General features: G+C 31.4%; 5 protein-coding genes across 7 annotated transcripts; 3 read left to right on the top strand and 2 right to left on the bottom strand.

Moving 5' to 3' along the window:
* Positions 1 to 407: 407 nt before the first annotated feature.
* Positions 408 to 2,418, bottom strand: LOC148229224 (glutathione S-transferase C-terminal domain-containing protein homolog). Its single transcript, XM_088198473.1, has one exon. The coding sequence runs from the start codon at positions 2,333 to 2,335 to the stop codon at positions 476 to 478; it is 1,860 nt and encodes a 619-aa protein (XP_088054599.1). The 5' UTR covers positions 2,336 to 2,418; the 3' UTR covers positions 408 to 475.
* A 587-nt stretch (positions 2,419 to 3,005) lies between these two features.
* On the top strand, positions 3,006 to 13,512 carry LOC148229222 (uncharacterized). Its single transcript, XM_088196817.1, has 10 exons — positions 3,006 to 3,091; positions 3,254 to 3,422; positions 3,488 to 3,868; positions 3,936 to 4,388; positions 5,198 to 5,529; positions 11,519 to 11,619; positions 11,745 to 11,788; positions 11,856 to 11,919; positions 12,486 to 12,568; positions 12,646 to 13,512. Exons 2-10 carry the CDS (start codon positions 3,291 to 3,293, stop codon positions 13,462 to 13,464), a joined length of 2,409 nt encoding a protein of 802 aa, XP_088052943.1. The 5' UTR covers positions 3,006 to 3,091; positions 3,254 to 3,290; the 3' UTR covers positions 13,465 to 13,512.
* On the bottom strand, positions 7,134 to 10,663 carry LOC148229223 (uncharacterized). Of its 3 annotated transcripts, none has more exons than XM_088198500.1 (4): positions 10,419 to 10,663; positions 9,787 to 10,136; positions 9,285 to 9,725; positions 7,134 to 8,145 (listed from the first exon to the last, which is right to left on the bottom strand). In XM_088198500.1, the coding sequence occupies exons 1-4, from the start codon at positions 10,507 to 10,509 to the stop codon at positions 7,801 to 7,803; spliced, it is 1,227 nt and encodes a 408-aa protein (XP_088054626.1). In that variant the 5' UTR covers positions 10,510 to 10,663; the 3' UTR covers positions 7,134 to 7,800. The 3 variants fall into 3 exon arrangements, with proteins under 3 accessions (XP_088054626.1, XP_088054624.1, XP_088054625.1); XM_088198498.1 differs by having other exon boundaries at positions 9,787 to 10,359; positions 10,419 to 10,647; XM_088198499.1 differs by having other exon boundaries at positions 9,787 to 10,375; positions 10,419 to 10,553.
* Positions 13,513 to 15,558: 2,046 nt separating the features above from the next.
* LOC148229221 (uncharacterized) lies at positions 15,559 to 20,035 on the top strand. The gene is made up of 6 exons (XM_088198516.1): positions 15,559 to 16,031; positions 16,206 to 16,319; positions 16,424 to 16,479; positions 16,548 to 16,608; positions 17,751 to 17,833; positions 17,911 to 20,035. Exons 2-6 carry the CDS (start codon positions 16,274 to 16,276, stop codon positions 19,018 to 19,020), a joined length of 1,356 nt encoding a protein of 451 aa, XP_088054642.1. The 5' UTR covers positions 15,559 to 16,031; positions 16,206 to 16,273; the 3' UTR covers positions 19,021 to 20,035.
* Positions 20,036 to 21,793: 1,758 nt separating this feature from the next.
* LOC148229220 (uncharacterized) lies at positions 21,794 to 24,568 on the top strand. The gene is made up of 5 exons (XM_088198550.1): positions 21,794 to 21,873; positions 21,989 to 22,044; positions 22,115 to 22,175; positions 23,175 to 23,257; positions 23,335 to 24,568. Exons 1-5 carry the CDS (start codon positions 21,852 to 21,854, stop codon positions 24,262 to 24,264), a joined length of 1,152 nt encoding a protein of 383 aa, XP_088054676.1. The 5' UTR covers positions 21,794 to 21,851; the 3' UTR covers positions 24,265 to 24,568.
* Positions 24,569 to 25,210: the final 642 nt, after the last annotated feature.

Below are 25,210 nucleotides of genomic sequence, written 5' to 3'. Positions count from 1 at the left end.
GGTACCTCAGTTTTTGTTGACTTCAGTTATCGTAGATTTTTTCTGCGAAAATTTTGTTTCGGATTTCGTCAGCGTACACGACCCACGCGCTTCGCAGTGTTGCGTTGTTTCTCGTAGTGTGAGCATCGAGATTTATTTTATATATCTTTACGATATCTTGAAACGTTTGCTCAGTTGTTTATTTATAAATTTGGGAAAATTATTTATTTACTTACATATTTGAACATTGCAAATAGAATAATATGTGCGTACGAAATATTGGGATTGTATTGCAACACATAATAATTAAATACATTGCTTTTATTCATTTTTTAAGCGATCAGCTTTTAATATTATATACTCCACGGTTATTTTAATTTAATAATAAAAGTAAAATATAATATATATTAATAATTAAAATGCTTAAGCTCGAATCATAGATATTTATTTTTATAAATAATTATTTACAAGTTTTTACATCGGATAACATTTATCATTATTGTTTATTTTTAATTCCAATAATCATATTATTCTTTGGAGTGCAACTTAGCGGTTTCAATCGTTTTAGCGTAACATCGTATCCATGATTTATAGCATGCCTTGCTCGATCGCTATCTATAATCCCCATACATCTCGATCCTCGCTTTTCAAGCGGATGATCTGTGTGCGTCTGATCGGCAGCATGACCAATGCACATGTAATGTTCTACTGGCACTTGACTGAAATTTTGACTCCTCGGATAACGCAATCTACTAGTTTCGTGCAAAGAACCGTAACAGCAAGGGCAAATCACAAATGACGCATCTCTATTGATGCAATTCTCCAATACTAAATCTGTAGAAACACCGCAAGCGTGCAGAGCCACTCCAATATCGAACGATCCTTTGAAGAAATCCAAATTACATTGATAGTAATATACATTGGAGAGCTTTAAATTTTGCACGCGGATCTGCGCCCGTTTTAAAGATTGTTCTTTGTTTTCTAGTAATATTATCGTGCATTTTGGTAGTAGATACGCTAATATTATTCCTAAGTGTCCACCGCCACTGCAAAAATCTACGATTTTATCACCATCTTTGGCTATCTTTATAACGGCCGTTGCTAGATTTTCTAATTGCTGCGATTTCCTTACCATTCTTACATCTGGCAAATGACCGCCGAGCGGGGAAGCTTCAGAAGGTACTTTACTCCAATCCAACGAGCAATTTTCATTGTCGTTACACTGACTATTCAATTCTAAATCATCTTCTATAAATTCTAGAGCCAACTCGACATCAGAATCTTTTGTAAAATGTCGCTTTTTATTCAAATTCCTCTTTGGATCGCATTTATACAAACTGAAATTATTCTCCGGTGAAAAATTAGACGTTATATCAATATTCCTCAAGTTTAACGAATAACTCTTACACTCGGACAATAAAACATTGATTTCATTAAAAGTTTGTAAGCATTTCAATCTATTGAACCATTTAAGAGTTTCTGGAATGTTATTTAACAAAGATTCATCTTTTAAGCATGACAAAATCAAATAAAAAGATGGATATAACAATATATCGGCTAATGTAAGATAAGGTCCTTCTGAAAAATCGTGACTCAAACCTAAATCTTCAACGGGTGTAGAACTATTGATAAATTTTTTATTCGATTTCCATTTTCTACTCTTTCCTTTCTCTCGAACAGAAGTTTCATTTTCATTCTTATTCAATACCTCAGTATCATTTGATCCAAACGATAGTTTAGCCACGTCTCTAGCTAATTTATAAATGTTATGTATACGCAACGGATGTCTCAGATGAGATTCAAACCTCATTATATCATTGGGCATTAAAAATGAATCACTACTATTCTTCAAATAATTCATAGACACCGATACTGTATTCACTAATTCGATTTCGCAAAATTTGGTCCAGACGGAAGTTTCGTTGGGCGCTTGCAGGCAGCTTTCTCGGAAGCCGAGCAGTCCTTGGGGGTGTACGGGTGGTTTTTGAAGAGTTTCTGAAAGGCGGATCAAGCGCCTAGCTGCAGCGGCTATTCCGGCTGATAAGAATCCTCCGGATCTCATGGTAGGTAATTTACATGCTTCTACTGGCCACGGAACGTCCTTACCTCGATTGCTATCGAAGACTCGGGTTCGTTCATCGCTCGACGATAGTTTAATCGGAAATTTGACGCAGCTCTCGCAAGAAGAAACGATGAAATTGATCGGCATCGATGGTACTTGACAATACTCGTGAACACACAGCATAATTATGGTTTCCAAAGGAGCCTCGACTAAAACCGAATCATCGTCTATTCGGTTTATTATGGCTTTGATTTCTAAATATAAGCAATTGTCTGATTCGTCTTTTTGAGCCATGTTTGAAACACAATAACAAAGATATAATGTGCGCAGTGGAGGTTATGTTTTGATTTCTTGACAGTTTCGATTTTGGATCTTAGCACTGCAAAAGTCAGCCCATAAAAAAATTAAACTCATACAAAATCAATAATCAATAAACACAAAATATAGCAAGTACAAGTTTTATCAAGAGGTTGTTTTATACTCGGTCAAAAACAGACCGAGATTAGACCAAGACGTTTTAATTAAAAAAACAGATGATTTTTACTTCGCGAGATGTGTTGTGCAATTTTTTTTCCATTTTTAGTAAGACTTGTTTCGTTTTTTATTTTTGACTTCTATGCATTATTGCGTCAACCAAATAAATACAAAGCATTTTTTTCTTCGAGTTCAAACTGAACCACAATGCAGCGCAAGTCACAATAAATATTAATTTTGGATTTGGCGGGAATTCTACCAGTCAAAGAAGTTTGAAAAATTTCGTTCTATAGTCTATTTTTTTCAACAGTCAGTCGACAATAACCAATGCACGCGGACGCGGGGTTCACGTGATCGCTGAGGAAAAAGCTGAATCAGAACAAATAAACGAATTTTTTAAATAAATAAAACACTTCATTAATTTTAAAAACATATACAATTAGAAAACACGTAAAAACTAATACAAAGCTCGTTACTTCGAAAATTTGATAATACACTTTGGCGCATTACTAGTGTCAGATTAATTTGACAGTAGCTGGATTCCAGATTAAATTGTTTTTTGAGTTCTATTTTAAGGTTGATTAATATATATTTAAAGTATTAATTAAGATGTTTAATAATTAAATAAGATGTATTTTATTCCATTGCATTTCACTAGATATTGTTACCAACTTATAATTGTACCAACTTTTTAAAAATTAGATATATCAAATATGTAATCAAATTATTCTTTTATAGATGTTCTACATAATCATTTCGATTTATCAGCGCTTGGATGTCAGTCAATGTTGATTCGTTTGCCATGGAAGAAGATAGTTGTCGTTTATGTTTGAACCCTAACCCAACGGTCAAAGTATTCTTTAACGACTTAGTCGTTCATAAAATTCAAATTTGTTGCAATATACAGGTATGTATATTGCAATAAAATAATAGTTATAATAAAATAATGATTTTTTTGTATATATTTTTAAGGTGGATGTTAATGATAAGCTTCCAAAATACATTTGCATCTTATGCTCTGAAGAATTGAACAATATTATTAAGTTTAAAAATATGTGCGAATATAATGATAAATTTCTACGAGAAAAGTTGTACATCGACGTTAAAGTTGAATTAAACACGTCGGAAGATTTGACTAAAGTTAAATGCGAGATTTCAGATGAATGTTCTACAGACGAAGATGTATCCAATGGAAGAGAAAATCTGTCATCTGATTTAGAAAACGATAAAGAAGAAAACAATTATATATCAATTGTCGATCCGAAAGTTTTTCAAAAGATTTCCTCAAATCCAAGTTTTAAATTGACCAAATGTGAGTTATGCGGTAGAAAAATTAATAAACGCAACGCTAAGGTACTTTCATTATTATTTTAGTGAATATCTCATATGCGTAAAATACAAATTATTATTTATTTTACAGTTCCACATTTCTAATAATCTGGATGATACAAAAATTCATTGTAAATATTGTAACTCACAATGCGTCACAAAGATTTGTTATCGTACGCATAAAAAGAACCATAGGATAGTCGATGAATCGCTGATAACTCGTCCGAAGATAAGAAAAGTTGAAAACAATTGCTTTTTTTGCGGCATGTTTTTCAACAATGTTTCGAAATTCGCAAAACATCTCCGCGATCATAATCCGCAGCCATACCAATGTGACATTTGTTGCAAATCGTTCAAGTTCAAGGTTCATTTGATTAAACATTTACAATCTCACATAAAAGTGACAAGATCGTGTATATGTCATCATTGTGGTAAAATGTTTAAAAACCCTTATATTGCCCAAAAGCATATCAAAAGCCATCTTATGTCAGATTTGGTCAAGTGTGAAGTCTGCGGAAAGATGATGAAGAAAGCTAGCGTAAAGGTATATCTTGTTTTATTTACTAGAGTTGTTTGAAAATCCGAACGAGAGCTTAATTTCAAAATTTTGTTCTGGAAACGGTCTTTTTATATCTGTCTTTTATGACTTAATTTGTGCAAAATATTCAGGTTGTTTGCTTGGATAATTTCTACCATTGTGAGTTTTTTTTACCTTTTTACCTAAGATTTTATCTCATTTAATTTCAATCGATAACACACATTGTTCTTAGTTAATTTTAACTAAAAAAAAATTATGAAGGTATATATTTTTATATATTTTTATATCTTATATCTTCTTGCCAAATATCTTAAGGAATTTAAATATATTCCAGTACCACTTTTGGGTATTGGTATTAGGACTAAAATAAATCATCTGTAAGTATCGAGCGACTTTGTCAAATGTGTCGGATCCAGATAAATGGAAGTGGTGAAGCAGGCAATCGAGTCAGTAGTCCAAAATAATCATTAAATAATGGTGTGTGTTCTTGCAAACCCTTTAATATGTTCCCTGCGAGCATATTCAATTTTTTATTTTATTTGATCAATTTAGCTGTATGATAAATTTATTTCAAAAAAATTAAAAAATAATCTGATAGCTTTACTGAAGCAAAACAATGCCATATAAGCACAATTATATTGTTCTGTGGTGACAAGCAGTTATAGAAATTTTGAACATTGTTATGGTTTCAAAAGTAATCTTGATATCTAATTCTAGGGTGTTTTTATATGATATTTTATCTCAAGTTGATTCATAGAACGGTTTAGTTTAAGATGCTGATTGTAACATTATTTTTTTTATTGTATTTATTACAGCAACATGCTTTTACGCACAAGGGCGAGAAGAACTTTGAGTGCGATATTTGCAAGCAAAAGTTCATATCAAAGACTTGCGTTAATAGTCACATGGTAACGCACACTGGCTCCAAGCAGTTCGAGTGCAATTTTTGCGGAGTGAAGTTTGCGAGCAGGAAGACGTTTTCCGATCACGAAAAGTTGCACACTGGAGAAAGGCCTCACAATTGTCCCGTTTGCAATAAAGGATTCATACAATTATCAAATATGAAAAGCCATTTTAGAAATAATCATAAAGGCGTCGAGTTTGTTTATAAGAATAAGAGAGAATTGAAAAGAGAAATGTTGGTACTGTAAGAAAAATATATTTACGTTTAATTTTAATTATAGTAAGTTGTAATTTAATATTGTATATCATGATTTTATTTGTATATTAAAATTAAATAAAAATATACTGATAATAATATAAATGTTTTTATTTATTTAAATTTAACTAGAAATTGATAAAACTCTATTTTCGTGTTTTCGCAATACATTTTCTGTATTAAGGCATTAATTACTTGACTTAGTGGAAACACTCGTTTCTGAGCGATCCCACTGCAATGACACTGACACGATTTTATTGCTTTTGACTTCTGAGAAGGGATAATTGTTTTTAAGCCCTCCTATTGACGAAATTTGGTTTGAATACACTTTGACAAATACTCTAATATCAGACGTCCGAAGTAATATCGGTAAGAATACTATCATATTTTTAAAACATAGTGTGATATCAAAGTGCAGACAAATGATGGAGCAATATGCGAGATGCGATGTTTTACGGTTTGGTTAATTCTTACTTAAATCTTTGTATTTATGCATGCAGTCCATGAAAGTACTGCTCAAGTCAAGTTGCCTAGCCTAATTGCCTACGTTTTCGAGTCGCCGTCGACTAGTCGACAGTGCGTAATGGGTCCAAGGGATAACTCGAGAATTTCTGCTAAATCAGGTGTATCAGCAAAATATGCAAGATGTGCATCCCACGAGTCTGAAAACTTGTTTGCTAGAACATATTTGTGATAAACCATAAAAATTATTGAGAGCCCACACTAGATTAAGACATTTAACATTTCCATGTGAAAGCTACCTCATTTCTGTATGATCGACTAGGTCTGTCTATTCCGCAGCACCATTTTTACACAGTTTACGTTGGGTGTTTAGTGCATGTCCTTTGACAACATCACGCATGACGACTTCCAGTGCAGGTTCAAATTTTTTTCATAATCAGTTCTGGCGAAAAAATATAAATGTGGTAAAATATTATTTATTATTACTTTAAAATAACAATATGTACTCTAAAATGTTACTTTTTTAATAAACAATCATTTATTTGTATATAATTTAAAACGGGATAACAATTTCAATATTCCTCTTCGCCGCTGCTGTATTTTAACCTAACTTGTCGTTTCCTTAAAATTGGTTCAAAACCATTATTATCAGTCATATCCAGCAGTAGATTCTTCTGGATTTACCTTTATGAAATAATTTATTACCAGTTTTTGAGTTTTATTTTTTTTCTTAATATCACCCGAATATTATTTTTAAATCGCGCTTAAGTTTAACAGTATTTTCTTGACCGGGTTAAAGCGAAACCATATTAATCGGGGTATAATGTATCGGAAACCCATTGTTCCGAAATTTGGCTGACTATGGTGAGATACTTTGCCTTTCGCTTGCTCGCGTGTTAAGTGACGAGAGTGAGTGAGAGATAAGGGCATGCAGAACGCATGTAACGCAAGCCCTTATCTCTCACTTACTCTCATCAGTTAACACGCGAGTGAGCGAAAGGGAAAGTATCTCACAGTACGCGCTTGGCTGATAGTACTGTGTATATAATAAACAAAAAAAATTGTAGGATGAAATAAGTGTAATTTAATAGGATAATTAAAGTATTTTTATGATAAAAATAAAAAGTCCCTTTAAAGATACTAAACATTTATTTATTTATTTCATAATATTAAAGTGCTTAATATCACAATAATATTTTTATATAAAATAAAAAAAACATAATAATCAACATAGTATATCTGTTTGAAATAGAAAGATACATCTTCTCAAACTTAAATTTTCTATTAAATGGCACATTTGTAGTAATATTACATAATACAGTTTCCATAATATTTTATATTGAAACATATATTTTTAAATTGACGATTAAAGTGAAAAGAAAAAACTCGAGTGTCAAACTAAGTCGAATCTATTCAAGTATGAGTTGAAATTAATCAAATTACAATAAAAATAAAATAAAACGGATGCGGTTCAGTTATGTTTAAATTCATATTTTAAGTTTCAATAACATCTAAAAAATATTTACTTCAAAATATAGAATTACAGTTTGTTTTATTTTTCAGGCTCATTTTATCTTAAAATTTTTACTCCCAAGGAATTATCTAACATCATTCGTTATATAAACCTATAGTTCCACTACCAAAATAGATCACGATAAAACTTAATATTTTAGGGATATACATTCTTTTACGATCCCTTATAACGACACCACTTTCTACTTTATCTATACATTAACTGGAAGATTTTAGAGTAGCAAAAATATTCCCGTGAAGGTCTTCGAGTAACAAAAAATTCCATTATAATTTTAATACCATCATCGACTCCCTTTTCAACTTGATCTTGCTCTTGTAAACATATTCGACTCCCTTGTGGTTGTTTTTGAAGTGACTCTTCATGTTGGATATTTGAATAAAGCCTTTGTTACACACGGGGCAGTGATGTGGCGTTTCCCCAGTATGTAGCTTCTCATGATCGGTGAGCGTCTTAGCGCTGGCGAATTTGGTGCCGCAAAACTTGCATTGGAAAGGTTTGCTACCCGAGTGAATTATCATGTGGCTACGGACACATGTCTTCGATATGAACTTTTGCTTGCAAATGTCACATTCGAACTTTTTCTCGCCTGTGTGAATTAGCATATGATTCTAAAAAACATACAAAAATCTATTATTCAATATTCTAAAGTTTCCTGAAAATAACCCATAATAAAGATAGCATTGTACAAATATTTGTGACAGAGATTAATATATATATAAATATAATTATATACATAGATGAATAATTTTTTTTGAATATTCGTTCTGTTAAAACAGGCTGACTAACAAACTTAGTTGATGCATTTACAGGCTACATTTCAGGGATGTCATTTGGGGGGAAAGGCAGGTGAGAGTATTTGTCCAGAAAAATGCATGTCATTTAATTAAATACTATGAATCCTAATGAAATTGAAATATTAAAAAAGCTGTAGTGATGTCCCTGATTCTTAACCAGAAATTCACAGGTTTTCCCTCAAAGAAAATCTAAGACAAAACAGTCTCTAATCTATCCGGAAAATATTTTTTAAAATATGTCATTTCAGTGAAATTATATTGAATAGATTTTCACCTGTAGATATATATTTTTACCAGTGAAAATATAATTTATCTGTCATGTGATTTAAACTTTTCCATACGTAGTAATACATACATTTACATACTTATCAATATTTATTTACATGCAATGTATAAATAAATGTTACAATGAATGTGTATTTTTCAGTGAATTTATATTTTCACTAGTGAAGTACATATATATTTCTACTAACGAAAATATAATTTGACTGATAGGCGCTAGTGAAATTATATGCTGCTTTAAAATGTCTATGAAAGCCAATTTGACAGTTCAAACCAAACTGTCATTAGGTCAAGTCCAAAATACAAACTAAGCTAATTAATCTCTCATGGGATGTTTGATATTACACTTGGATATTATACTATGTTTTAAAAATATGATAGCTATCCATATTACTCGAATTTCTGATAAATGAGTGCTTGTCAAAGTATATTCAAACCGAATTTTAATCAATAGGAGAGCGCAAAAACAATTATCACTTCTCATTTTATTGCTTTTGATGTGGATTTTTAACTTCTGAGAAGGGATAATTGTTTTCTGCGCTCTCATATTGGTTACAATTTTAATTAATTTAAATTTTAAAAAGCTCACTCAGCAAATAGCATGCAATTTTACATGTCAATCAGATTATGATATACTCGTGGCAAAAATTTGAATGTAAAATGTAATTTACCTTAAGACTGCTCTTCTTGACGGTCTTTCCACAAAGTTTGCAACTCACCATATAGGACAATAAGTGCGTTTTAATGTGATATTGGAGCGTGTCGTTGTTCTTCAGCAGCTTGCCGCACATGTAGCATTGCCGAGCCTTGATTTTGTTGTGTGCTTCTATGTGCGTCTTCATGCACGACTTGGATTTGAATGTCCTCTTGCACATGTCGCAAACGTACGGTTGAGGATCGTGAGTTTTGAGGTGATGATCGTACTTCTTGGCTTCCAAATATATACCGCACATCGGACAATTGTCTCCCGGTAATACGACGATCGGCTTCTTTAACTTAACTCCCCTATGCACTTTTCCGTGAGCTTCGAGACACGATTTAGAATTGCATTTGATTTTACAGACTTTGCATTGATATCGCTTGTCGCCTTCGTTATTATTAACCATGTGATGCTACAATTAATAGATAATTATAAACAAATACAGTTACATATAATATAAATATATACAATACCTTTATATAAAATTTCTTAATTAACTTTCCGCATATATTGCAAGAAACTACATCGACATGAGCACTTCGGATGTGATTTTTCAACGTTGCGGACGTCTTAAAAGTTTTTCTGCATTTAGAACATTGCTCGGAATCCAAGAGACGACTTTTTTCGTTATTCATTTGTATCGTGCACAATTGTAAAATATTGACGTCGTTTTCTGCTATTCTTTCATTTGCATTATTACCAATATCGCTACAGACCGTTTCAACGATTTTCTTAGAATTATTCACAAGCAAGTTATCGCTCTTAGCTCGTTCAATTAAATTATCTATATCACTACCTGTTTCAGGCGCATCCGTAGACGGTTCTGAAACATGGTCAAAACAATCGTTATTACTCATCTCTAATTTGATAGGCACTTTGTATCGAGGTGAGATATCTTCTTGTTCAAGCTTAACGTTTCCATCGCTATACTTTTCTCGCAAATATTTATCGTTGGCTTGACACATCTTTTTAAAGTCAAGTATGGAATTAAGATTATCGAGGCACATAACGCAAATGTGCTTCGGAAGTACGTCGTATAGATCAACCTACAAAGTCAGGGTTCTATACTGTTTTATTATAATTGCATATAAACAAATGAATGTACCTTTATGTTGCAGCAGTTCCATATTTTTTCTATGGCTGTTTGGTCGCAAAATACCTTTATGAAAGGATCTTTTTGAAGACAGAGACGACATAGGTCGTTATCCATTATTAACGTTTATTTATTGTAGCCATTTAATTCGTTTTTTGATTATTGTATATTGTTGACTATTATTATTTATATAGTTCTTTGCTTATAGACGGCTGTCATTCTTGCGATAGGAATGTGACACACCAATTCAGATTTGTAACAGTGAAATAGTAACAGCAACGCATCGAGGGACAAAAAAATAAATAAAAGTCTGCTTATTTAATTCATGCTTCATATTGTCCTCAGCGCATAAAAAATATTATGTATTTAAATATGCCCGGCATTAGGGCAAGGCGAGTGAGACAACGATTTTTTTACTCTCACAAATATTTGTTTAAATTGTATTTTAAAAATAAAACTCGTTCATCTAAACGCACTCACGACGTGTAAGACCTGCACAATTAGACAAAGACGTACTGACCACAGAAATTGAAAATAATCCGACCTAAACTATTTTAATTAATATAATTATAATTTCTAAATCTTTAAGATAAACATCGTTTTTACACCATTTGGTGACCGGAAACGGAAATGGGTGCTATAAGACAACCTTAGGCGTAAAAACAATGGGTTTCAAAGAAGTCGGTAGCAAGACTAAAAGCGAAGCCTGGACTGAATGCAAAAAAATACTTTTGTGTATTTGGTGGAATAGCGTAGGAATCATAAACTATCAAATTCTTTGACCTGATGTGTTGTGAGCAGTCAAACCGTCAAAAAGACAAATTAAGAAAAAAAAGGCCATCAATTATTAACAGAACTCAAGTGGTTTTACAACAAGACAATACGTGACAACATATTGCTAAAGTGACGATATATAAAATAAAGAATTTACACTGGAAAGTAAATACCTCACCCGCCATAATTTCTCTAGTTTCTACCATCACTAATGGTAAGCAAAATATTAATGCTGCACACAACATAGTACAATGACCGAAAAATTGTCCGTGAAAATTGGACACCTTACAGTAAAATGTTGATAACCACTCAAAAGGAACAATTTAAAATGAATGCATTCTTAATTTCACGATCATACTCAACAATTCACTGAATTTGGACCAAACCTTTGTTATGAACTGTCAACTCAGCGGTGTCACAATGGCGTTTATCAAAACCGGTACTATTTCATTTTTCAACATTGCTGAAAGAAATAGTTTTTCAGCTAATATATCTTGTCTATCAAGACAATTTATACTAAATATATTATATTTACATTTCTTTAGTTGATATTTATATTTGCAGAACCTGACATCGAAAGGTTTGCTTCTGTTAAATGTGAAGCCGAGGTAATTACACTTAATACTTGTTAATTTGTAAATGTTTGTGATTTTAAATTATGTTTTTTTTTTCAAGTTGAATGTAAAACGCGACTACGATAGCAGCGAAGATACGTGCAATGATGACATGTTCAAAATAGGTTTGCCATACTTATTGTATATGCTGTTGAATTTTATTAGACGGCTAACAATTTCTTGACTAATTATGTTGGATTGTATTTGTTTAAAAATTCAACTAATCAAGAAAATAGTGAAATCCCAATTCGTTGATCAGATCCTAAAAAGATAAAAATATATTATATTAAGATAACAGGTTCTCACAGACTGCCGCTTTATTATACCTTGATTATAATCTTGTACAGTTGACTGTGTTGACATGGTCACGAATAGAATCTAGAAAAACATAGAAGAGATACAATTTTGTTTCGTTTTAAAATATGTTTTATAAATATATTTTAAACACTTGGTTACTGATGAAGATCTTCATTTTATGTTCTAATAATAGGTTTTGTTTATTTATTATATGTTATAAAGCTGTTGTGTTCATTGTGTATATATATATATATATACATACATATTGTGCATTATATTAAACAACGAGAAGAAAAATGAGGCATATAAAATTGTGAGTCTTTCTTGCTCCCCCCCTTTCATTCTGATCACTACATTCAATATATGTCAATTATTGATTATTATATGATTTCAGAAATACACGATGTTAAAGATATACTTAAAGCGAACACTACCGAGGTGGATGTTTTAACTCACCAAATTTACGACGTCACCAAAGTAATAGATGAATAAATTTTTAATTATATTTATTTCGATATTGTCAACTTATCTAACGAATACGATTTAAATTTTAGAAACCTGAAAGAGAAACATCAACTAAATTTGTTCAACAAAATAATATTGATTCTAATAAAATTGAATGTCGCAAACGTGAAAAAGCATTCAAAGCAAAATGTATTCTTTTCAAATATAAGCAAACTCATAGCAACGTTTGTAGCTTTGAATGTGAAAAATGTGGAAAAGCATTAAAACGTAAATGGAATCTTTCATTACACATGAAAACTCACAACGATGTTCGTGACTTTGAATGTGAAAAATGTCGAAAGACATTCATAACTAAAAGTATTCTAACACAACATATGCTAACTCATAAACTCATTGGTGATTTTGATTGTAAAATATGTGGAAAAGCATTTAAATTAAAATCTGCTCTTTTAAAACATATTAAAACTCACAATGACGATCGTGATTTTGAATGTGAAAAATGTAGAAAAGCATTTAAAACTAAACAAATTCTTTTATTACACATGATAACTCATAGCGAAACTCGTGACTTTGAATGTGAAAAATGTCGAAAAACATTCCATACTAAAAACAATCTTTCAAAACATATAGAAGAATCTCATAATGATGCTCATAACTTTGAATGTGAAAAATGTGGAAAAGTATTGAGAACTAAAGGCCTTCTTTCACGACATGTGCACACCCATGGTGATGTTTGTGACTTTGAATGTAAAAAATGTGGAAAAACATTCAAAGTTAAAAATTATCTTACAACACATATGCAAATTCATAAACACATTCGAGACTTGGAATGTGAAATATGTGGAAAATCATTCAACCTCAAACGTTATCTTTCACAACATATGCAAACTCATAAAAACCATTACTAATTTTAAATGTGGGGAGTATTAATTAACGTATTTATTGGATGCTAGTTTCCACCTATTTCAAAGCTATTTAATTTTAATTATTAAGTTTTTCAATAAAATATCACCATGTAAAACGTATTTTATTTGTAGTCTACATTCCTACGTTTATTTTCATATAAATAAATCTGCAAACTTTAAAATAGGCAACATATAGAAACGAAATAATTTAGGTTTAATGAAAAATATTGTTATTGATAATCCTGATTTGTAATGCCCTCATTTCAATTCACAGCTCCTTCAAGTCCTTGATCTGATGAAATTTTATACATTCGAATCTCCTATTGGTTCACCATCTACCTAAACAGCTTAAGCGTCGACATACTAACTATCCAGTGTATAGAAGATAAGCACTTGTCTATCTGCTAAAACAGATTACTAACCACGATAGATTACTATACCAATGCTTTTGCAATGCAGTTGTATATGCCTTTATTAAGTTCAAATTGCAAAAATTATCCTTATGTTATTACAGCTGTGTACAAATTGTGTGCAATAAATTATATATAGGTAGATATAGACATGCCGTGGCTTTGCGTCGTAAAAGTTCGGTTTAACTCCCGGCAGCTTTGAAGTGACGGCTGGGCTGGACCAAAATCTGACGGTTAAAGAGGAAAGGATGTTTGGCTGCCTTTCTTCGAACTTTAACGATGTCGGCCTGAAGGTCAAGGCTCGTTTGTGTCAATTTGGTGTGGGGCTAAGTTCTGAACTGTAGTGTAGTTCCTAGTTGGAATCAAAGATTGAAGTAACCGAGTGAGAAATTGTTGTATTCATTATTCTATGCTTGCTTATTTCTTAGGTATTTCTTTATCTTTTCGAGAACTGTAAAAATCCATTTAAAAATAAATTTTAATCATCCCTTAACCTCGTACAGAATCGCATGGCTGATTTTATTCTATTTATTTATTTGTCCCTATGTGTATAACACATTATATTTAGTTCGATAAAAAATAAATATATATTTTTAGCCCCTGGCCCCACCTGTTTCTATTGTCACAAGCCGCCATTACATGAAACGTTAATTCAGTGCCAAAATTAAATAAAAACCAAATTGTCAATGTATTATTAAAATCTTTCAGGGGCATAGGTATTTTTCAAGATCTATATGACCATATGTTTGACCAATCTCCAATGGAAAACCATTTAATATAATTAATTAAAGTTAATTCTGAAAAATATATAGATGTTAGAATATATTTTATAAAAATATTTCTATAAATATCGAAAGTAAACGTAATCATTATATTAAACTAATCCATTTTAAAGGTCAGTAATTTTGGAAAGATAATTTATTGTTTTCTTAATATACATCACAATTGCATCTTCATTATATCTTATTTTTAGCTGTTTTACTAATGACAAAATTGATATTGTGGTCTTTACTGAAATTGTGATATGTTAAAGCTAAATTCCCAAGTTTGTGGCTCAAATCCAAGTTATCTCTGGTGGAGGGCAGCGGTTTCTCGGAACCAAAAGTTATAAGATTATTGACTCACCAATAGTTTTTATCAGCAAATCATACTTCTATATCATATCTTTCGCAACATTGTTTTACCTTTTCAGTTATGTGTTTCTTCACGCTGAAGCGTTGTATTTTTGAGAGAATTTAGAAATCTAAAATTTGCTCTATCTATCTGTATGAATATGAAACTAGGTACACGGCATAAATAAAATACGTTTTGCATAGTAAATGTTTAATTAAAATATAAATGGCAATTTAACACTTAAAATTATACAGTCACGTATTTTAGTTTTTCTACATTTCCTGAACAAGCTCGATCTGATGTATTTTCTTCAGTCACCACACGCCGGCTCGTCATTCTACGAGGGGCGGTTGATAAGTCGGCCTAGGCAAGAAAGCACAATTTTTTTTCAGCATAATCTCTTTTTAGATTACATTTCTTTTAATACATTTCTTTTAACGATTCTCCAATTTGTCGGTTCGAGTTTTGAAAGCCCTCAAAATAGGCCTCTGTTTCAGCGATGATCTCCTCATTTGACCCAAATCTCTTACCACCGAGCCATTTCTTCAAGTTTGGGAATAAATAATAATCGTATGGTATTAAATCAGGAGAATATGCTGTATCAATTCGTGAAATTTTGCCATTGCAACTTTCGATTTGTACGCTGGTGTGTTTTTCAGGTGGAAGAGTGTGCTTTTTTCGAGGAGCAAGGGATGATCGGGAGTGAGTAGCACAGTATAGTAACGATGCTTGTGTCCTTAGATGGCGTCATGGGCGACTCTAGAAAGGAAGAGCTATTACGATGAGGATAATGATTACTGCTAACTAGGACTCGCTCATTAACACTAAACAAATATACTAAGTAAACTCTTAAATTTAATAGTACTACGGGGGTGGGAGGTGTAGACGGCTCTTTGGACGTAAAAATCCATCAGCCCCTCCGATGAGTTTGGACTCAATACTAATCATCTGGTATAAGCCAGCAACCGCATAGTACCTGGGCTGGTATTGAAGAAGCAGTTCATGGCCCGGGTTGATATAATTAGTTAGCCGCAAAAAAATATTAAGGTGTATATTCTTACCATTATATCAATAAAAAAACTACGTTTTCTGTATTTTTTATCATGGGAATTAAATCGGTAAAATATCTGTGTTTCGTAATCCAGCATTAAATTACTTTAATTACTTACGTTTTTACTTTAATTAAACGTTAATTAAAACTTATTAATTATTTGTTTACAGTATTTTAAAAGAAAGATTTCTAATTCTGATACTCAACAATTGAACGTATTTGGACCAACCCATTTGTTATGAACTGTCAAATAAGCGATATTGCAATGGCGCTTATTAAAACCGGTACTATTTTATTTTTTCTAATCGCAATTAACATCTAAATGTATAAAATAGCCTTTCGGCTAATATTACTTGTAGGTTTATTTACTTAATATTCATATTTACAGAACCTTACATCGAAAATGAAAATAAAATGTTGACTTCCGTTGCATGTGAAGCTAAGGTGCAACGCGTAACAATCGTTAATTTACTTGTTAACATTTGTGATCTTAAAGAATGTTTTTTTTAAAGATAAATATAAAACGCGAATACGATAGCAGCGAAGATACATACAACGACATGTTCGAAATAGGTTTGACATACTTATATTTTATATATGCTGATGAATTTTATTAGCAGGCTGACGATTTCTTGGCCTGTTTGAACCTCACACGCTAATAAACTTGTTCTGTACTATATTTGGAAGATAATGAATTGGTATCCAAATCAATACGAAAAAGTTAACTCTAAAATAATAATATATTATGTTAAGGTAATAAGTTCTCATAGACTGACGCAATAACGATAGAAATAATATTACTGCTTGGCTGTACAAAAATTATTGAAGTAATAATATTACAGTTGGCTGTGTATAAAATCTTAAAAATCAAAGATGAGATACATTTTTTGCTTCCTCGTAAAAATGGCAAAAGTTACACTTATTTATAAAGATATTTACTTTTTGTTATATGCACAGTATACAAATTTATTATTAATTAGAGGGCAATTTAAATGAGCAATATATTAAATACTGTGTTCCATGTTGTGCATTAAAATAATAATATATGAGCATTAAATAAATGCATAGATGGAACAAATTTTTTTATGTAACGTGCATTAAATATTTATATGAACTGCGAATTAGCGTTTCATTAGTGTAGCGAACAATTGAAGCTTAACAACATTGTGTGTAGTCAGTACTTATATTGGTGACTGCTTGTATAATTTCTGGAATAGTTTTTCATATTTTTAAATGATGTTTAATTTGAGTTTATTTGAATAAAATAGATTACAATTTAAATGAGTAATATATAAAATAGACATGAATTAAAAAACATAGTGAGTATATTGCCGTTACTCTCAGGATTCACGCCTGCTGTTTAGTAATATTTAAAAGAAAATTAAATAACGAAATTGATCGAGAACGTTTATTTAGAACACAATAATAATATTAATATTAAAAGCAGATATTTTTCAATGACTAAATGAAATTTTTAGTACAAGAGTTTAAGTAATCAGCTAGTTTATGCGTGATTGATAAATTTTTAAAGACACGTGTTGTTAGCATTTATGATAACTAATTTATAAAATTCCCTGTTAAATAGCACCCTTTATTAAACAATGAGAAAAAATAAGGCCTATAAATCGTAAAGCTCGAGGTTACTGTCCCCTCATTCTGATAGTAATTATATACGTTTTAATATATGTCAATTATTGATTATCCTATGATTTCAGAAATGCACGACGTTAAAGATATATTTAAAGCAAACACTACCGAGGTGAACGTTTTAACTCACCAAATTTACAACGACACCAAAGTAATAGATAAATATTTTTTTAATTCTAATTATTTTGATATTGTCAACTTTTCTAACAAATATGATTTAAATTTTAGAAAACAGAAAGTGAAACATCAACTCAATTGGAGCAACAAAATAATGTTGATTTTAATATATTTGAATGTAGCAAACGTGAAAAAGCATTCAAAGCAAAATGCATTCTTTTTCGATATATGCAAACACATAGCAATGTTTGTAGCTTTGAATGTGAAAAATGTGGAAAGGCATTCAAACGTAAACACTATCTTTCAGTACATATAAAAACTCATAACAACATTCGTGACTTTGAATGTGAAAAATGTCGAAAATCATTTATAACCAGAAGCACTCTGACACGACATATGCATATTCATAAACTCGTTGGTGACTTTGAATGTGAATTATGTGAAAAAACATTTAAATTGAAATCTGCTCTTTCAAAACATATGCTAACTCATAGTGATGTTCGTGACTTTGAATGTGAAACATGTCGAAAATCATTCAGGACTAAACAAAATCTTTTACTACACATGCTTACTCATAGCAATAGTCGTGACTTTGAATGTGAAAAATGTCAAAAAACTTTCAATACTAGAAATAATCTTTCACAACATATGCAAACTCATAAACAATATGTCGACTTGAAACATATGCAAACTGATAATGTCATTAATGGTTTAAAATGTGAAGAATGTGGTAAAACATTCAACTTAAAATCAGTTTTTTCAAAACATATAAAAAGTCATAGTGACATTCGTGATTTTGAATGTGAGAAATGTAACTATCTTTCACTACACATGCTAACTCATAGCGATAGTCGTGACTTTGAATGTGAAAACTGTCGAAAAACATTTTATACCAAAAGCAATCTCTCACAACATATGCAAACACATAATCTCATAAGTGACTTTGAATGTTCAGAATGTGGGAAAGCATTCAAAACTAAAAATAATCATTCAAAACATATACAAACTCATAAACTCATTAGTGACTTTAAATGTAAAGAATGTGGAAAAGTGTTCAAAATAAAACAATATCTTTCACGACATATGAAAACTCATAGTAATACTCGTGACTTTGAATGTGAAAAATGTCGAAAAACATTCAATACTAAAAATAACCTTTCACAACATATGCAAATTCATAAACACATTAGCGACTTATGTGGAAAAACATTAAAATATTAATATCTACTTTCTTTGAAGACATATTCATCTCATAGTGTTGCACACACCTTTGAATTTGAAACATGTGGAAAAACATTCTAATTTAAAACTTAATATATGTATAACAATATTCGTTAATCTGATCTGAAAAACTATTATGATATTTTCTTTCAAGAAAATATTTTCAATTATAATCAATTCCAAAATATTTTATTAGTCCAGTCAAATAAGGCGAAATAAAGGCTAAATCTCGGAATAAAAGATAGAAAGCTGAAATTTTGCACAAACCTTTGTTTTGACTTTTTAAAGATGGGCTGAAAAGTCTAATAAGATCGAGTGTCTGCTAGTCAAAGATCACAAAAATTGTTTTTTTGCAAATATCTCGCTTCCTATTCGTTGCTCGTCATTAGATGTTTCACAATACTTATAGAGGATACAGGTTTCGAGCGGGAAGCGCGCATCCTTTTATAAGATAATGCGGTGTAAAAAATGCTTCCGTATTTTCACACAAATGGTCGCTTTCTTTATGCCATATCGACACATTTATACATTCAAGATATGACTAAATTGAAAGAAACAATGGATAAAAAGACTTTAACTTTGAAAACGGATTCTTCACAGAGAGACGCGCTGATAAATTTAATTCCGGAAGTGGTCCTATATGGTGATCTAGCAAAGTCTAATAAAATCCATGAAGACAGGAGGAGTTTCTCGGGGACGAAGTACGCAAGACAGGGTTTTGTGTAAATATGTATATGGCATGTATGCCAGGAACACCATCTGTGAGGAAATAAAGAAGTTTTGTAATATTTCTTTAGGTATTGTGAGGGCTTATTTGTATGTATTTATTTAGGTTTTATTATGGCCAAAATTTGGCGGCACTCTGTTAACACTGACGTGACGTAGGCACATACTCTTGGCGAATTCACACGGCTGGTGCGTGCCTCGCGCACCGTCCGCTCACACTGTATATAATAATATTCTAACATGTAACTTCATCAAATATTCAATAAAAAATACTACTGCAGCATCTCAATCTGTATCTAATTGCCACCCGTCGCCAAAGTTTGTTTACATTATATCAAGTTTGTTTTGGTTCTGTGGATTTGAAGCGTACAGGCTGTATGTTTTAAATCCGTAAAATCAATCCCACTGGACCTAATAAAGAACGCACGCTAAAGTGGCACTGATTTAGTTATGTAGCATTTAAATTATTCAAATGATTACTTTAAAATACACGGAAGTAAAAGTTTTAAAAAGGTTATTATCAAGGAAAAGAAAATTTCAAATTAATTAGATGTAAGGGCGAAGTTTAAATCATCTTTTAGAGGGCAAAAAATAAAATTCTATGACTACTAAACAGGAACAGCTAAAAATAAAAATTCATTTCGGAAATTTTTGTACATTTTGGAATGCTGAGAGAGAAAAAAAGTCACCAACGACGAACGGTAGCTAGGGTAAATTGACCAAATGTGCTAGTTTTTAGATGGCAAGATGCTAGTGAGAGCTAAAAATCTCGAAAATTTTGTGAAACCGGAACCCATAGATAAACTATATGTATGTTCCTGCTTAACTATGGATTACCAAGAGCAATTTAAACCAAACTAGATATACGCATGACTTGCTATCTAGAAAAAATATTCTGGGGGTTAAACATTCTTAGGTTTTAGGGGTGTGTGTGGGAGGGGAGGTGTTATATGAAAACCGATACTGGTGTCAAACCCATAGTTTTCGGGGTCGCTTAGATGGATAGTGATACATTAGAAGTCGTTTTAGTCCAAGAAAACCCCTATCGGTATGGGGGTGAGAAGGGGATACAAATAAACTGCCGAAATTTACTGAGATTAGTACCGAATCAATAGAGTCCAGGGGACATTTAAGTACAACTTTTTTTATTTCTTTTTTTAGCTAATAAAATATTGGGATACATAAAATCCAACCAAGTATGATCATCCGTAATAATAAGGATGAACTAGGCAATAGAATGTAAAGTATAGGACCACACAAAATCCCTCATTACGTCTAGAAAAAGAAAGGTTTCACATATATAACACGCAATTACTGTACGATGCATTGAAAGAATATTTTTTTGTTGCGAAACGGGCACGGAAAACAGTGTATCATCGAAAGAGAAAAAGCACCGTAAAGCTACAATATTTCCGTTGCACCATTTCACCTCGGAAGGATGTCCATTAAGCAAATGTCACTTTCTAGAGGCGTAGACATATTTCTTTGGTTGAAGAAACAAGTATAACAATTGGGTAGATGGTTACTGCATGGTTGTGATTCGTCAGCGAGATTTGCAACCCTTGATACTTATGGCTGATTTCCATTGAGTAGAGGTCAGACACGACCCGAGAAAAATACGGCCCGAGACCAAAAACGACTCGAGGCCAGATACGAGCACCGCAGCAAAGAGGAGTCATTCTCCACTACACTTTCACTGTCACAACTCTACAAGACCTCTGAGGACCATCCACTGGACAACGACCTTCCGCCAGCTTCTCCACCATTGCTCGGAGAATAAAGATACTCGCCCACCATAGTTTGTCGCAATATATGTAATATTAACTAACAAATTATTACCAGTTTGCAATTTATGTAAATGTTTTCTGTATTTTTTATCATGGCAATTAAATCGGTAAAATTGCCGTGTTTCGTAAATCTAGCTTTAAATTAATTTAATTACTTACGTTAAAAGTGAAAAGTTTTAAAAGTTAATAATTATTTATTAACAATTTTAAAAGAAAAATTTAATATTGAGACATTTTCAATTGTTATTTTACGGTATACTCAACAATTGAACGTATTTGGACCGAACCATTTGTTATGAACTGTCAAATAGCGCTATTATGATGGCGTTTATTAAAACCGGTACTATTTTCTTTTTTCTAATGACAGTTAACATCTAAATGTACAAAATAGTCTATCGGCTGATATTACTTGTATGTGCTTATACGTTTTTCTTACAAAATATTCATATTTACAGAACCTGACATCGAAAATGAAAATAAAACGTTGACTTCCGTTGAATGTGAAGCTAAGGTACAACCCGTAACAATCGTTAATTTGCTTGTTAACATTTGTGATCTTAAACAATGTTTTTTTTTTATAGATTAATATAAAACGCGAAAACGATAGCAGCGAAGATACATACAATGACATGTTTGAAATAGGTTTGACATACTTATATATTATATATGCTGTTGAATTTTATTAGCTGGCTAACGATTTCTTGGCCCGTATGAACCTCACACGTTAATAAACTTGTTCTGTATTATATTCGGAAGATAATGAAACTGTTTCTCATACTTTTTAATCATGTTTCACTTACGTTGGATTATATTTGCTTAAAAGTTCAACTAATCCAACAAAATTAATGCTATGTGGAATTCCAATCATTGCCCAGATCCAAAAAAGTTAGCGCTTTCTAAGATAAAAATAAATTATATTAAGGTAATAGGTTTCCATAGACCGACGCAACAGAAATAGCAATAATATTACTGCTTGTCGGTACGAAAATTATTGCAGTAAGAGTCGGTTTTTTATACTGCGATTTTACATTATTGTATAGCTGACTGCGTTGACATAGTCACAAATAAAATTTTAGGATACATTTTTGTTTCCTTGTAAACACGACAAAAGTTACACATAAAAGATTTTGTAAATATCTATTGCTTATTTATCATATAAAGATCTTGATTTTCTGTTCCAATAATACGATTTCTATGTTATAAAACTGGTATATGCTCTGTATACAAATTATGCATTTTATTTAAATAATTTAAATGAGCAATATATAAATTTCACTGTTCCATAAAACAAATTATTTGTGCATTCCAATAATAAAAAATTAGCATTTAATAAAAGCATAGATTGAACATCATTTTATTTGTAGTGTGCATTAAATGTATAAACTGAGCATTAGCGTTTCATTAGTCTAGCGAACGATCGAAGCTAAGGTACGTGTGACGTGGTCAGTATTTAGTGTGTAATATGTTTGACGCTTTGGTTTAGATAATTGCTTATAATAATATTTGCAGGAAAATTACATAAAAAAATTGGTCAAGATTTATTTGGAACGCAGTAATAATGTTAATATTAAAAGTTGATTGTTTTTCAATTAAATTTTTTTTTTTAAGGGACATCAATTATTGATTATTCTATGATTTCAGAAATGCACGACGTTAAAGATATACTTAAAGCAAACACTACCGAGGTGAACGTTTTAACTCACCAAATTTACAACGACACCAAAGTAATCGATAAATAAATTTTTAAATCTATTTATTTCGATATTCTCAACTTATCTAACGAATATGATTTAAATTTTAGAAATCTGAAAGTGAAACATCAACTCGATTGGATCAATGCAATAATGTTGATTCTAATAGATTTGAATGTAGCAAACGTGAAAAATCATTCAAAGCAAAATGCATTCTTTTTCGATATATGCAAACACATAGCAATGTTTGTAGCTTTGAATGTGAAAAATGTGGAAAGGCATTCAAACGTAAACATTATCTTTCAGTACATATAAAAACTCATAACAACATTCGTGACTTTGAATGTGAAAAATGTCGAAAATCATTTATAACCAGAAGCACTCTGACACGACATATGCATATTCATAAACTCATTGGTGACTTTGGATGTGAAATATGTGAAAAAACATTTAAATTAAAATGTACTCTGTCAAAACATATGCTAATTCATAGTGACGTTCGTGACTTTGAATGTGAAATATGTAGAAAAGCATTCAGAAGTAAACAGAATCTATCACTGCACATACTAACTCATAGCAATAGTCGTGACTTTGAATGTGAAAAATGTCAAAAAATTTTCAATACTAGAAACAATCTTTTACAACATATGCAAAAGCATAAACAGAATACCAACATGGAATGTAAAATGTGTGGAAAATCGTTACATTCTAAACGTTATCTTTCACAACATATGAAAACTCATAATGTCATTAAAAGCTTTGAATGTGAAGAATGTGGAAAAACATTCAAAACTAAAAATACTCATTCAAAACATATACAAACTCATAAACTCGTTAGTGACTTTAAATGTGAAGAATGTGGAAAGGCATTCAAAATAAAACAATATCTTTCACGACATATGAAAATTCATAGCAATACTTGTGACTTTGAATGTGAAATATGTCAAAAAATGTTCAATACTAAAAATAATCTTTCACAACATATGCAAATTCATAAACACATTAGATACTTGAATGTGATAAATGTGGAAAAACATTAGAATATTAATATGTAGTTTTTTCTTTTAATATATTGAACTTCATATTGTTGCTCACAAATCTGAAAAACATTAAGATTTAAAACTGCTATTATATAGCAGCTTTCATTAATCTGATCTGAAAAGCAATTGTGATATTTTCGTTCAAGAAAATATTTTCCATTATAACAAATTGCAGAATATCGCATGTAGTTACTACTATAGGTTGAGGAACCAAATAGATATTTATCCATGTTTCAAGATGCCTGTGTTTTGGAAGCTGTTTAATTTTAATTATTAAGTTTTTAAATAAAGTTTTACTACGCGATACGTATTTTATTTATGGTCTGTATTCATAGGTTCATATATGTACATATAGTTTGATGATAAATGCGCAAATGATTAAATAAGCATATATAGAAAAAAAATTGGGTTTGATAAAAAAATTGTTAGACGTTAATTTTCGTCTAGTTTCGTCGTAAGTCTGTTGCTTAAGCCGCAGAGTCGAAGTAACGTCTGTCTTCTACGGCGAGCACCAGTCTATTCCACCCTGCCACCCTCTGACCATGACTCCCTTAGCCATTCCTTTGGGTTGCGTGCGTCATACTTTTCGCCTTGCTGCTCCGTGGTGTAACAAAATATTGTTACTGATATTCTTGAGAATTAGAATGCCCTCATTTCAATTCTCAATTTCTTTATCTGATGAAATTTCACACATTTGAATCTCTCGATGGTTCATAACTGAAGCAGTAAAGTGCCAACTATCCAGTGTATAAAAGATGAGCACTTATCTAACTGTTAAGATAGGTTATTAACAATTTGTGTGAACAATGCTTTTAAAATGCAATCTTATGTGAGTTTATAAAGTTAGAGTATGCTCGGGATAAGGATGCCGGTTTGTTATTGTGTGCGTGTACATGTATATGAGAGGGAGAAGCGATGTAGCATGTACTTCGTTGTCTCGCTTTCT

The sequence above is a fragment of the Plectrocnemia conspersa genome, unplaced genomic scaffold (assembly GCF_051122295.1).
Source record: "Plectrocnemia conspersa isolate PC_06_02 unplaced genomic scaffold, ASM5112229v1 ptg000011l, whole genome shotgun sequence".
Lineage (NCBI taxonomy): Eukaryota > Metazoa > Arthropoda > Insecta > Trichoptera > Polycentropodidae > Plectrocnemia > Plectrocnemia conspersa.
Note: the sequence above shows the minus strand (reverse complement) of the source record. Positions and strands in the feature narration are given on the sequence as shown.

Coding starts and splice junctions, on each gene's coding strand:
- LOC148229224 (XM_088198473.1), bottom strand. CDS start 2,335: ATGGCTCAAAAAGACGAATCAGACAATTGCTTATATTTAGAAATCAAA.
- LOC148229222 (XM_088196817.1), top strand. CDS start 3,291: ATGTCAGTCAATGTTGATTCGTTTGCCATGGAAGAAGATAGTTGTCGT. Junction 3,869..3,935: donor TTAATAAACGCAACGCTAAG/GTACTTTCATTA, acceptor TTTATTTTACAG/TTCCACATTTCTAATAATCT. Junction 11,620..11,744: donor AATGGCGTTTATCAAAACCG/GTACTATTTCAT, acceptor TTATATTTGCAG/AACCTGACATCGAAAGGTTT.
- LOC148229223 (XM_088198498.1), bottom strand. CDS start 10,523: ATGGATAACGACCTATGTCGTCTCTGTCTTCAAAAAGATCCTTTCATA. Junction 10,360..10,418: donor GGAACTGCTGCAACATAAAG/GTACATTCATTT, acceptor CTGACTTTGTAG/GTTGATCTATACGACGTACT. Junction 9,726..9,786: donor TTAAGAAATTTTATATAAAG/GTATTGTATATA, acceptor TATTAATTGTAG/CATCACATGGTTAATAATAA.
- LOC148229221 (XM_088198516.1), top strand. CDS start 16,274: ATGAACTGTCAAATAAGCGATATTGCAATGGCGCTTATTAAAACCG. Junction 16,480..16,547: donor CCGTTGCATGTGAAGCTAAG/GTGCAACGCGTA, acceptor TTTTTTTTAAAG/ATAAATATAAAACGCGAATA. Junction 16,609..17,750: donor CAACGACATGTTCGAAATAG/GTTTGACATACT, acceptor CTATGATTTCAG/AAATGCACGACGTTAAAGAT.
- LOC148229220 (XM_088198550.1), top strand. CDS start 21,852: ATGATGGCGTTTATTAAAACCG. Junction 21,874..21,988: donor GATGGCGTTTATTAAAACCG/GTACTATTTTCT, acceptor TCATATTTACAG/AACCTGACATCGAAAATGAA. Junction 22,176..23,174: donor CAATGACATGTTTGAAATAG/GTTTGACATACT, acceptor CTATGATTTCAG/AAATGCACGACGTTAAAGAT.